Here is a 12,924-nt window from a genome sequence, read left to right on the forward strand (position 1 = left end):
CCACTGATACCAATGATGGGACACTATTCCTTCCACTGATACCAATGATGGGACACTATTCCTCCCACTGATACCAATGATGGGACACTATTCCTCCCACTGATACCAATGATGGGACACTATTCCTCCCACTGATACCAATGATGGGACACTATTCCTCCCACTGACACCAATGATGGGACACTTTTCCTCCCACTGATACCAATGATGGGACACTATTCCTTCCACTGATATCAATGATGGGACTCTATTCCTCCCACTGATATCATTGATGGGACACTATTCCTTCCTCTGATACCAATAATGGTGCACTAGTCCTCTCAACTACACCAACACTAGAGCATAATTCCTCCCAATGACATCAACACTGGGGCATTATTCCCCCAATGGGGCATTATTCTTCTTTCTACTGACCACAGGTTTCATGCTTTTTTTTTTTACTCCCACTTGCCATCAAATCTGAGGCATTGTTTACTCTCACTGACATTGGGGCATTTTCTACTTCTGGCTCTTTGTTTAGAAAGTTTGGAGCCCCCTATTCTAGAGAATGTATGCAAACCATGATGAATTTGGGTAGCCTCAACTGCTACTGTATATTTACGGAATCCTGCAAATCTGTATATCAACCTATCAAGTGTACACCTCAAGACAACATGGTGACATGAAACCAACAACAATTTCTTGAGAATAGAACCTTCTAGTAGGCCTTAGATGACCCAGCTGAAAGACATAGGGTAGAGGGTGTCCCACAAAGTTCATCCATGTTATCGCTTGTCAACACATAGATTTCTATTATATGTGAATTAATTTTGTATTCCTGAAAAAAAGGTTGTCACGTGGCCAAACTGATCATGTCTAATTGCGGCATTGCTTGGTGACACATGGACAGTAAAAGTTATTGGGAGCAGGTTGGAGAAACTGGACTATGGCCAATCACCCCATAGCTTGGACATTTTACTGGGCGTAGTAAAGAATCCAATAAAATTGTTCCTTAATGATTGCCCAAGGACACAAACCTATCACACCCAGCCAGCTTGTGTTATTAGTCCTAACATTTACTTTAATTTTTTCCCACCAGGAGTTTCTTCAACGATTCAAAGGCTCATCAGATCACTGGATTGGTCTGAAGAGAGAAGATAATGGGGGGCCCTGGATGTGGACAAATGGATCAGTATTTAATGACACGTAAGTCTGGTTTCTATGAAAAGAAAACTTTATTGACGTTGGGTCAATATTATTTTAAATTATTTTAATCATTTAAAATTCCTAAATTAATATTATATATCCTCAAAAAAAAAAAAAAATTTATATATATATATTTTTTTTTTTTGAACATTTATAGAGACCCTATCACCTTGCCTATTCCAGGAAAATTATGTGGTCTTCTTTAAAGTCCCTGACCCAGTTATAGTTACTCCCTTACCACTTCTTCCAGCTGCCATAGACAGGGCCATTGTTAGAAATCTTGGGGCCCGTACAGGCTTCCTGACTGGGACCCCCCCATTCTCCCCACCCCCCAAAAGGTGTAGTAAGCACAGCGACACTCCCGGAAAATGAAAAGTCCTTCCTTTGCTCCCACCTTCTGGGCCCCACTGTTAACCCGATGGTGGCAGTGAAATGTAATTGTATCAATGGTAAGCAAGTAGGAAGGGGATGTGGTCTAGTAAAATCCCCTTAGGCAGAAATGAACGATAAAGCTGCCCCGGACCCCCCCCCCCCCCCTGTTTAGCCGATGAGGCCTGGGCCCAGTACTACAGGACCAGTTGTACTGCCTTATCAGCAGTCCTGGCCATAAAATACCTAGTCCTTCCCTCCTCATTATGCAGTTTTCAGACCTAGAGGCCAATTTCTAAGACTGTACAAGCAAGGTGACAGGACCCCTGAATTGCTGGGTTAACCTGTGACACATGTCAAAGAGCATTCTTGGTTTTCTAAAGAAATGGCTCACCAGAAACCATTTGCTTTCAGACAACCTGTAATTGAACCATTCAGAGCAGCATAGTGGTAAGGTGATAGGCCACTCCTCTGACTTATACAACTGCTTGTGTGTCATTTGAGCTTGAGTTAGTGTATGTAAATCAGAGCCTTTTTTTATGGTTCAATAAGTTTTTATTGATGTTTTTTCACAAATATATAAACATATAAAAACAAAAAGAAAACAAAATGAAGGAGTGTAAACAGTGCCAGTTACCTGACATATGGCCTCCTAGTAAACAAATATTTCTTTTAAATGTTGAAATAGTGCAATGGTATACAAGTGCGAAGGTCATTATAGATAAATTGTTACGTTAAACCCGTATAATGGGTGTCTGTTGACAGATAAGCATTAACTACCCTGTGTAGGGGTGCCCCTTTGGGAGCCTGCTGCACCCCTGGACCCAGGGAGTCTGGGATAACCAACGTATACATAAGTTATCAAAAGTATAGTTAGTAACAAATTTTCAGATCTCTATTTACATAAAAGGAGATCCTATAGGTTATATTGCATCTAGAGAGACATATTGGAGGCATGAAAGAGGAAGAGAGGGAAAACAGAATGGATGAAGGCGAAATAAGTGTAGGATAGAAAAGTAATAGGAGGGTAGGAGGGGAGGAGGGGGGGGGGTGGGGAGACAGCGAGCTTCAGTCCATAGACGAGGTCTTCCCTTTAAGTGAATGATATAGTGAATGTGGCTTTTTTAGCTCCTAAGTGGAGTTCTTAGCCGAGAGTCTTTGTTTGAGTTTGTCTGAGGTAGAGTAATTCCTCCAGATACTCCAGACAAAAGAGAACTTAGCATACTTGTCTAGGGCTTTGGCCTGCATTTCTTCCATTAGCATGAAATTGTTTACCTCCCTTACCCACTCAATTAGAGAGGGGGGCGTAGTGGTTTTCCAATATCTGGGTATGAGATGTCTACCTGCACTAACAAAAAATTTCAGAAGGCCGTTTTTTGATTTGATTGTCCCTGGAAGGATGGATAGGAGGGCAATAGAGGGTGATGGCAGCAGTGGCTTATCATAAATGTCTGAGTAAATCTGAAAAATTTGAGTCCAGAATTGAAGAAGAACATCACACTCCCACCAAATGTGTATATAGGTACCTTTCATTTTGTTGCATCTCCAGCATCTGTCTGAGTTGGATGGGAACATGATCCTGAGAGTATCTGGGACCCGATACCACCTCGACAACAATTTATAGTTTTTCTCTTGTGTATAACTTGATATGGAGGTTTTGTTCGTAAAGAGGAAGGCTTTCCCCCACTCTGCCTCAGTTATGTCTTTCCCGACCTCCACTGACCATTTAGTAGTATAGCTAGGTAGAGTTTCGTGGGTATGGTCTATAATTGATTTATATATCAGTGATAAGGTGTGTCGTGGAGTCTCAGAAAGGGTGCACAGTTGTTCGAACCCGGTCAAGGGTCTATGAGTTTGGATTCACGCAGTGTCTTGCAATAGGAATTTAGGTGTCTACGAGTGAGCCATGTCATCTTGGAGGTGATGTATGTTGGGGTGGATATAAATGTGCCTAAAGTGTGATCAACAAATTGGCGTGCAGTGGGCCATGAATCTCTGCTGTAAATGTCTAATGAGTGGGTTGAGTGTCCTTCTGGAAGGTTTGGATTATCAAACAAGGGGGTGAGGGGGCTAGGTTCCGAGGATAGTGAGTGGGTATCTCTTTTGCGATACCAGATTGTCAGGGCATCCCTAGTGAGGGGGGACAATGTTGATAAGGATTTGTATGATCTGTCGTAGCCCCAAAGGAGCGCTCGTAGGTCGTATGTAGATAGGTCCTGTTCCACAGTTGTGGCAGCTTTGGTCATAGGGCGAGGGAACCACTCAAGGATACGAGATAGGAATGCTGACGTATGATATGTTTCAAAGTCAGGTAGGCCCAAGCCCCCCTTCGTGATAGGAGAGCATAAGAGTTTGTGTTTCAATCTTGGGTGGTTGCCCTTCCAGACAAATTTGATAGCCATAGAGCGGAGGGTGCGGAGATATGCAGAAGGGAGAGCGATGGGCAGGGCTTGGAATAGGTATAACAACTTGGGGAGTATATCCATTTTTAATGTGTTGATACGTCCTACCCAGGACAAAGGTAGGTCCATCCGTTCTTCTGTCAACTTTCTAAGTTTTTGGAGTAAGGGGCTAAAATTCAGGGAGTATATGTCAGAGGTTTGTTTAGGTATAGCTGTACCTAGATAAGAGATAGAATTAGGTCTCCATTGAAATTAAAAGTTGGATTTAAGGGAGGCGAGAGTAACGTGTGATAACGAAAGGTTTAGGGCTTCCGTTTTAGAGATATTTAGCTTATAATTACTAAGACTACCAAATCTGTCTATCTCTGCCAATATGGAGGGTATGCTAATATGAGGATGTGTTACGTAGAGAAGAAGATCATCGGCATATAAGGAAAGTTTACAGTGGGACGAGGGGGTTTGTATCCCCTGTATGTTGGGATTAGATCTTATGGCTTGTGCTAGGTGCTCAATTACTAGGGCGAACAGGAGAGGGGAAAGAGGACAGCCCTGTCTGGTGCCGTTAGTAATCATACATTTTTCTGACTGAATGCCATTTACCAGTACTGTGGCCGAGGGTGCAGAATAGAGAGACATGATACGCGTCAACATTTTCGGGCCAAGACCCAGTTGGGAGAGGGTGGCTTGGAGAAAAGACCAGCTGACCCTATCAAAGGCCTTCTCTGAGTCACAGGAGAGAAGGCAGGCTGGTATATGGTGACGGTGAGCATATGTGATTAGGTGTATGGTCTTGGTGGTATTGTCCCTGGCTTCGCGGCCAGGAACAAAGCCCACCTGGGCTCTATGTATAGTTTGTGGTAACAAAGGGGAAAGGCGGTTTGCAAGGATCTTAGCATACAACTTTAGGTCAATATTTAGAAGGGATATCGGTCTATAATTGGGGCAAATGGAGGGGTCCTTTCCAGGTTTAGGGATGACAACAATCTGGGCTTGGAGTATAGATGAGGAAAGAGCAATGTTTTCATCTATGGCATTAAACGCTTTTGCTAGTAATGGGGATAATTGTGGTGCGAACGTTTTATAAAAGCGGGTGGAAAATCCATCTGGACCCGGACTCTTGCCATTCTTGAGATTTTTGATAGCGGTTAGAAATTCCGCTTCGGACAGAGAGGTCTCCAGGTCCTCCGTATCCAAGAGCTGAAGAGGTGGAAGTGCTGTCTCCTGAATATATGAGGACAGGTCTTGTGGGGTGGGCGTAGTAAGTGGGGTCTGGGGGGTGAGATTATAAAGGGTGGAATAGTATCTGCGGAATTCCTCAGCTATTGCTGAATTCTGCATGAGTTTACCCTTAACGGGGGAGTTTATTAACGTGATAGGCCGTTTGGCTTGGCGTGGTTGGAGGGTGTTCGCAAGGTGTCTGCCACATTTGTTGGCTTGTGAGTAATGATTGAACCATCCCTTATCTCGGGCTATTAGAGACCTTTCTCCAAAAATAAGCAGGAGGTCTCTTCTCGCATTGGAGAGTTCTAGGAGAGACGAGTTAGCTGGATCTTTTTTGTGTGATTCTTCTAGTTTGGCAATAGTGGAGAGAAGTCGTGTTATATCCGCAGTGCGGGTATGTTTCAAACAGGCTCCGTGTTGAATTAGTTTGCCCCTGAGTACACATTTAAGTGCCTCCCATTTAGTAAGTGGGTTAGTGGTGTCCTGGGCATGATCCGAGACAAAGTGTCTAATGGTCTGTATAATGTCCTGCGAGCATACAGAATCAAATAATAAATTATCGTTTAGTCTCCAGGAGGAGCTCCGTTTGCGTGTTGGGATATGTCCTAAGCTCATGTGAGGGTGAGACCAATAAAGGCGGAAGGTGAGTAATCTAACAATGATTGGGATACGAGGAGGTAGTCCAGTCTGCTGTAAGAATTATGTGCGGGAGAATAAAACGTGTAGTCCTTAGTGTTAGGATGTAGCATCCTCCATGTGTCTACCAGGGATAAATCAGATAGGAGTGTTCTCATTTTGGTCAGAGAGGTCGGGGAGATCGAGGACTTACCGGTGGATGAATCAAGACGAGGTATCAAGGCGGCATTGAGGTCCCCTCCCAGGATCATGTTGGTTGTGCAGGATCTTTTCAGACGGGAGATCACGGAGGAGAGGAATTGTTGTTGATTCTGGTTAGGAGAGTATATGTTAATGACAGTGTAAATAGTATTCAGATAAGACAATTTAAGACAGATATATCTTCCCAGGGGGTCAATATAAGTATCAAGGACATCTGGAGTGAAGGAAGCGTGAAATGCTATAGAGACCCCCTTAGATTTTGCAGAGGGGTTGGTGCTATGAAACCAAACAGGATATGGTTTATGGAAAAATTGTGGGCATTTGTCTGTTCTAAAGTGAGTTTCCTGTAGGAGAAGGATTTGGGTCTTTATTTTATGAAAATGATATAATATTTGCCGTCTCTTCTCTGGGACGTTAAGACCCCTGCAATTCAGCGAGGAGATCTTTAGGGAGGGTTGTACTGCCATGTAAAAACAAGTTTATTGTGTGTACAATAATAAGGACCATGGAGGCTCGCTGTCTCAAAAGTGTGGGAGAAGGGGGAGAAAGAGGAAGAGGAGAGACCTCTAGTGGCGAAACAAGAGAAGAAAAGTGAAGAAGTAAGAAAAGACATACAAAAGTAAAAAGAGGAGAACGAGGCCAAAAAAGCCTCACTAGTAGTGTTGTTAACAACATTTCAGCTATGGGCGCTGAAGGGCCTAAGTGGGGGGACAGCGGGTTATGCACAGAGGAGCCCGCACACGCCGGGCGACAATTATCAAAGGTGTAAAATATGAGAACTATAAACATAACATCTCAGAACTCTGCACTGCTGTGTAAATACTGAATAGGTACACATCTTAGCTAAAGAGGGCCTATCTCATAAGATATCTCTGGAATGTGAGCAGCCCAGAGGGCTTTCTTATCCAGCAACAAGACATTAACATGTTCAATAGGGGATGTATAGGGGGAGGGAGAGGGGAGGGGGGGGGGGAGGGATTGGATGGGATGAGGTAAGGTTGGGGATAATTCAGGAATGGATATGTGTGTTGCCTGTATCACAGACAATCACACTTCACAAGAAACAAAGGGATGGAACATTAATATAAAACCTGTGTTTAAGGAAAAAGAAAATGGATTAGTAATAAAATGTCCCAACAAAAACTGCAATCAGGGACGTCTGCACTGGTCTGGAACCTGTGAGAGAACTATAGAAACAAGTCAGACATCCTAAGGTTGGGTTCAGTCATCTGTCGCAGTGGAGGAGTCCAGCTTGGATCTTTTGTTCATCTTCGTTCGTTTCTGCCATCCTGCTGCAGTTTTGAAGCCAGGGGTGGCTGCATGAAGTGGCCAGTCTGGAATGGAGATCTGTGGTAATTCAAAAGTTCCGAGGAACCTGGGGAGATCACCCAGCGTGCGAAACGTCGCCGATTTCCCTTCATGAGATGCAAACAGATTAAAGGGGAAACCCCAGCGATACTTGATTTGCTTTGCATGAAGGGCTCCAGTTAGAGGTTTTAGGGCACGCCGCATGCCCAAAGTCATTTTGGAGATGTCAGGAATCAGGGACACAGCGGTACCATTAAAGTGTACTGCAGCTTGAGAACGTGCAGCTTGCATGATGGCGTCTTTGACTGCATAGAAGTGTACTCTGCAGATCACATCTCTGGGGTGTTCTAGATTTGGATTCTTAGGGCCAAGGGCTCTATGGATTCGGTCAAGTTCCAGAGGGGCATCTTTGTCTTTCTGGAGTAGCTCGTTAAACATGGCGATTACTGTAGGGGCTAAGTCCTTGGTTTCAACTGATTCAGGTAGGCCACGTATGCGTATGTTGTTACGTCTGGCCCTGTTTTCCTGGTCGTCTTGATGGTACATCAGTTGCTGGATCTGGAGGGTATGTTCGTGCAGGATAGTGTCATGCGCATGCAGGGTGGATGCAGTCTCTTCTATGGTGTGTTCCACTTCCTCAATTCTATTGGTGAAATCTCTGCGCAATTCAGACATTTCTTGTTTGTATGAACGTTCCAAACGTTGCACACAGGCCTCAAAATCATGTCTGGTGGGGAGTGCTTTAATGTATGCCTCCATGTCCCATCCATAGGATCTGTGGGATTCAGGGGAGTGACCTGCAGAGCGGACCGAGCCTGTCTCTGAGTCAGGGGGGGACAGAGTACGCTGCCTGGTCTTCATATGGGGTGTGGAGCGCTAAGACATAGCTCCCTGTGAGGCCACATGTGTGCCTGGGGTCCGGGCCGGCGCCATCTTGGACGGGGGGGGTCGGAGCGGTTATGGCCCAAATGGGTGAAAAAACGGTCGATATCACCTGCAGGGTGTGGATCTGAGGAACGATGGCTGTCTCCCCCACCTCTCCTCCCCATAACAGACCTGGATGCTTGTGCTGGGAAGCGCTGAGAACCTCGGTATGTCCGGCGTGTGCGGGAGCTCCAGGAACAAACGTCCTACTTCCTCATGTGCTAAGCCACGCCCCCAGAGCCTTTTTTTAGCAAAGCAGTTAAGGTTAGTCTGGTAAATATGAAAAAGGGCCTAGGGCTGGAAACAATTACATAGGAAATATTAAAATGCTGGATTCATTTTTACCTCACTAAAAAAAATGTATTAGTCCTGATCATAATGATTAAATTAAGAAGACTGGAGTTTTGCTTGACCCCAGCAGGTAAATGGGGAGGGAGTGGCATGAATGGTAATTAAGTGATGATTATCCTGTTATTTGGCCCCGAAAGTACCACAGTACTGGGTCACTTAGGGTTAGCTGCAAAAGTAACTAAAACCTCTTGATCTAGATACATTTGGCTGTACACAGCATGAAGATTTTTGGCTGTGGGTTGCCAGTACTCCACCTATGTACATTGTCATGTGACATGGCAAGAGTCATAGAAACTAAAGGGCATCTATAGCCAATGTGGGGGCTATACGTGAAGGATACATTGAAGTACTGGTTCACTTTAAAGCTGAGTGCAAGTGTTTTCTGCTTCCTGAAGAAGTGGCCAGTGTGGTGCCATGAAACGCGTTGACGGTGTTCTATGCTATTCTGTGAGCAATAAACATTGAATGAATGAAGAATTTATTTCTCAGCTTCTCCTTCACATTTGGGCACCTCTGATGACACCACTTTCCCATCTTTTGGGGCTTATTAGACTCTTAATATGGGGGTAGAGTGAAGTTCCCCTCTAACACTTCTTTTTTATGTTGGTATTTGGTTTTTGTTTTGCTATTTATACTCTTCAACTCATAATATTTCTTTTTAAAACTGTTCAATTTTTTTGGAATGCATAGCAAGTTGACGTATTAATGAATTTAAATCCTTGAATAATTGAGTTGTTAGTTAAACAATCATTGTTGTATAGTATTGTCCTCACCAGCTGTCTTGGATCTCCTCCAGGTTACACATTGATGGGGTGTCCCCATGCGTGTTCCTCAACCGGGAGCGGGTCTCCAGCGCAGCCTGTTACTCCGATCGATATTGGATCTGTAATAAGCCGGACCGGCAAAATGAAAGATGACGATTGGCTTTAGGCTTTGTGCGACTCAAAGAACGACTGGCTAAAGAGCAACTGACTTACTAATGTCTGGTCATCGAGTGAGAAGACTTTCTTCAGGACCACACGTGCAAAAAATTAAGCAAATTTATTGAATATTGTAAGAAACTGGAATGACCCACTCTCATAATGGACACGACTACAACAAATTCTGGTGTTGACCGATTATCCATTCAATTGCCAACCAGATTTGGATCTTCAGCATCCTGAAGGATTACTATTTGCCGATTTTGGTATTGCCTACTATTCTTACTTGATTGGTGACATCCATACCGGACTATTGTACAGTCTTCCAACTATTGCAAATATTTTGCTTGCGTTATGCATTGAGGATAACGGACTGTGCGCCCGACTGCAGACAATTCTGGGATAGGTCAGATTTTATTTGTTCAACTGTAAATGTTAAATTATTTCTTTTATGAATCATTATGTGGTTTCATTTTTTTTCCTGTGTTTTACATTTTTATTGTTTTTTACATCTTGTTATAGATACCCTGTTTCCCTGAAAATAAGACCTAGCGTGATTGTCAGTGATGGCTGCAATATAAGCCCTACCCCCCAAATAAGCCCTACCTTGTTCCCCCGAAAATAAGCCCTACCCTGAAAATAAGACCTACAAGGACTTTAACTAGGGCTTATTTGGGGGGTAGGGCTTATATTGCAGCCATCACCGACAGTCACGCTAGGTCTTATTTTCGGGGAAACAGGGTAGATAGATATTTATTTACATCCCATTTTTATAAAGATTACTATTTTTTCCTACTTTAACAGCTTATTGTTTGTATCTGAACTTTTATCAAATGACAGTAACAGATATGACTCTTATAGACAATAAAAATAGTTAAAGTGGAACTCCAGCTCTTATTTGGCTCCCATTCCTCCTCAACCTGCCTCCCCCTCACCTCCACAGATGTTTTTTTAAATAAATGTACCTTTCTCCTGCAGTTATCTAGCTGGTCTGATGATGTCACCAGTACTACTTCTTCCTCCAGGACTAAGTGGCACTCTCAATATTACCTACTGGGGTACTTTAGGTATGGCCTGCATGTTGTTGCGCCCCCTATGGGACAGTGTAAAGGACAAGCTGGGCAAGACATGTGTCATTCTGCCTGATGAAGACCAAGGAGGAGGTTGGGGACGTTGATAGAGCACAGAGCTGGCAACTGGGGATTACTATATATATATATATATATATATATATATATATATATATATATATATACACACATATAACATATATATATACCCTGTTTCCCTGAAAATAAGACCTAGCATGATTGTCAGTGATGGCTGCAATATAAGCCCTACCCCCCAAATAAGCCCTACCTTGTTCCCCCGAAAATAAGCCCTACCCTAAAAATAAGACCTACAAGGACTTTAACTAGGGCTTATTTGGGGGGGGAGGGATTATATTGCAGCCATCACCGACAATCACGCTAGGTCTTATTTTCGGGGAAACAGGGTATATATATATATATATATATTTTTTTTTTTTTTTACAATAGGGGGATCAAAAAATTACTAAAAAAAGTTGAAAAGAAAATCTTGGTGTTTTTACTTTATGGAGTATATTCATCATAAGCCGGTGAATGTGGATCATTTACCAAGGTCAACCAGCCAAGAACACCAGATATATGCAGCTGCTTGCAGGAGGGAAGGGAAATCTCCACCGCTTATCACAGTTGGTCTATCCCTGCAAAATATGCTGCACTGAAGAGACCCAGTAAGGTTGAAATATTTGTGTGTTTTTCAGGTTTTTTTGGTTACATGCAAAAAACAAAAAAGGGACCTGAATATCTTAATAAATATAGGGGTTCAGCAAAACATTTACAAGAAATTGTTGTAAATGGTGGCAGTTTGCATCATCAGTCTGTATTTGGGTTGAAGTCATTGTTCACATCTGTGCTGTCCTGGATTGTCCCCTTATTGTGTTTTGTTGGGTGCATTTTCATCGGTCAGCTTGGTGTGGATACCCATCTAGACACCTTTATACACAGGGGGGGGGTTGATTTACTAAAGGCAAATCCACTTTGCACTACAAGTCCACTGCAAGGGGGACATGCAAGAGGAATTAAAAGACAGCATTTTTGCTTGTACATGATTGGACGATAAAATCAGCAGAGCTTCCCCTCATTTCAGATCTTTCCCTCAGATCTAAAGCGACTGCACTTCCGAGTGCTCCTGCAGTACAGAGTGGATTTTCCTTTAGTAAATCAACCCCATAGTTTCAATGTATGTTCCCCTTTGCAAATGACTCCCTCAAAATTTTCTAGTGAAATCCTGTTGCTTTTTTTGTGGTTTGTATTTATTTTTATTTATGTTTTTTTTGCTCACTTAATGTTATTAATTTATTATTCATTGTTAAATTATTCATTTCAAGTTTGTCAATAAACTGCTTTTAAAATTATTAAAGTTCTACCTGTGTATTGTTTCAATGTTCAAAATGTATCTAAACCAAAATGGTACATAGGGGTTTGATTTACGAAAAGGCAAATCCAAATTCACGGGAAAGTGTGTGATTTTGCGTGAGTTTTCCGGCACCCAGTTGTGTGAAGCTAGGCTATGGTTAAATTTACATGCGCAGCCGGGAAGGGGGGTTCTTAAACATAGGCTGTAGATCCCTATTTTTATGCACTCCCCCAACTCCCTACCTACAAGTGGACATAGCAGCTGCTCGTGTCTCCTTACATTGCCACAGATATAATGCTTTAGTTCGTGGTGCGGCAATTTTTATTCAACCACGTGGCAAAGGCAGATTTGGCGGTTGTGGCGAAGCGGTTCAATGGGATGGAAAAAAATTAACTGACATTCAGGAGGCTGCAATTGTACTGAGTACCTGATTGCCTGTAAACCTCCTCTGAAAAATCAATCCACCACTGATCGATTCTAAAAGGGGCAGTAGCACCTGTCATGTAAATGGTCCCTACGTTTTCTTTATTCAGGTTTTTTTTTTCTGTCTTCACCTGGTGATCCTGCCAGTAACTCACTCCCTGTACTAGGGTGACATTCTCACCCCCTGTACTGTATCTATGGAGGAGCAGCGTTGTCACCCTAGAAAATAAATAAACACCCCCCCCCCCCTTCTCAGGGCCCCTTGTTCTCTCTTCCCAACAGTGACAAGGATTTTCAGCACCCTCTGCTCCCCCACTCAGCAGAGAGTCATCATCTCAGCTCCCCCTGGGGTTGTCACCTTTTCTTCACGTCAAAGCCCAACACTTTAGCGGCGCACGGCAAATTTCTTTTTATAGTATAAACTGTAGATATATTTTGCATTTAAATAACATTTCTAATCCTATGAAGTTAATCACAAGAGTCCCTCTTTACATCCGAGTCCACAGAGATCCCCCTTTATATCAGAGTCCACAGAGTTCCCC

The 12,924-nt window shown here is 43.1% G+C and overlaps 1 protein-coding gene across 2 annotated transcripts in view; it reads left to right on the forward strand.

The window, feature by feature from the left end:
* LOC141105620 (C-type lectin domain family 2 member B-like) overlaps nt 1–11,962 on the forward strand; it is a 108,714-nt gene extending 96,752 nt beyond the window's left edge. For both annotated transcript variants that reach the window (XM_073595575.1, XM_073595576.1), the window contains exons 5-6: nt 1,079–1,185; nt 9,394–11,962. In XM_073595575.1, coding sequence (XP_073451676.1) covers nt 1,079–1,185; nt 9,394–9,514 — 228 coding nt within the window. In that variant the 3' untranslated portion in view covers nt 9,515–11,962. The remainder of the gene's footprint in view (nt 1–1,078; nt 1,186–9,393) is intronic.
* Nucleotides 11,963–12,924: the final 962 nt, after the last annotated feature.

This window comes from Aquarana catesbeiana, linkage group LG08 (assembly GCF_042186555.1).
Source record: "Aquarana catesbeiana isolate 2022-GZ linkage group LG08, ASM4218655v1, whole genome shotgun sequence".
Lineage (NCBI taxonomy): Eukaryota > Metazoa > Chordata > Amphibia > Anura > Ranidae > Aquarana > Aquarana catesbeiana.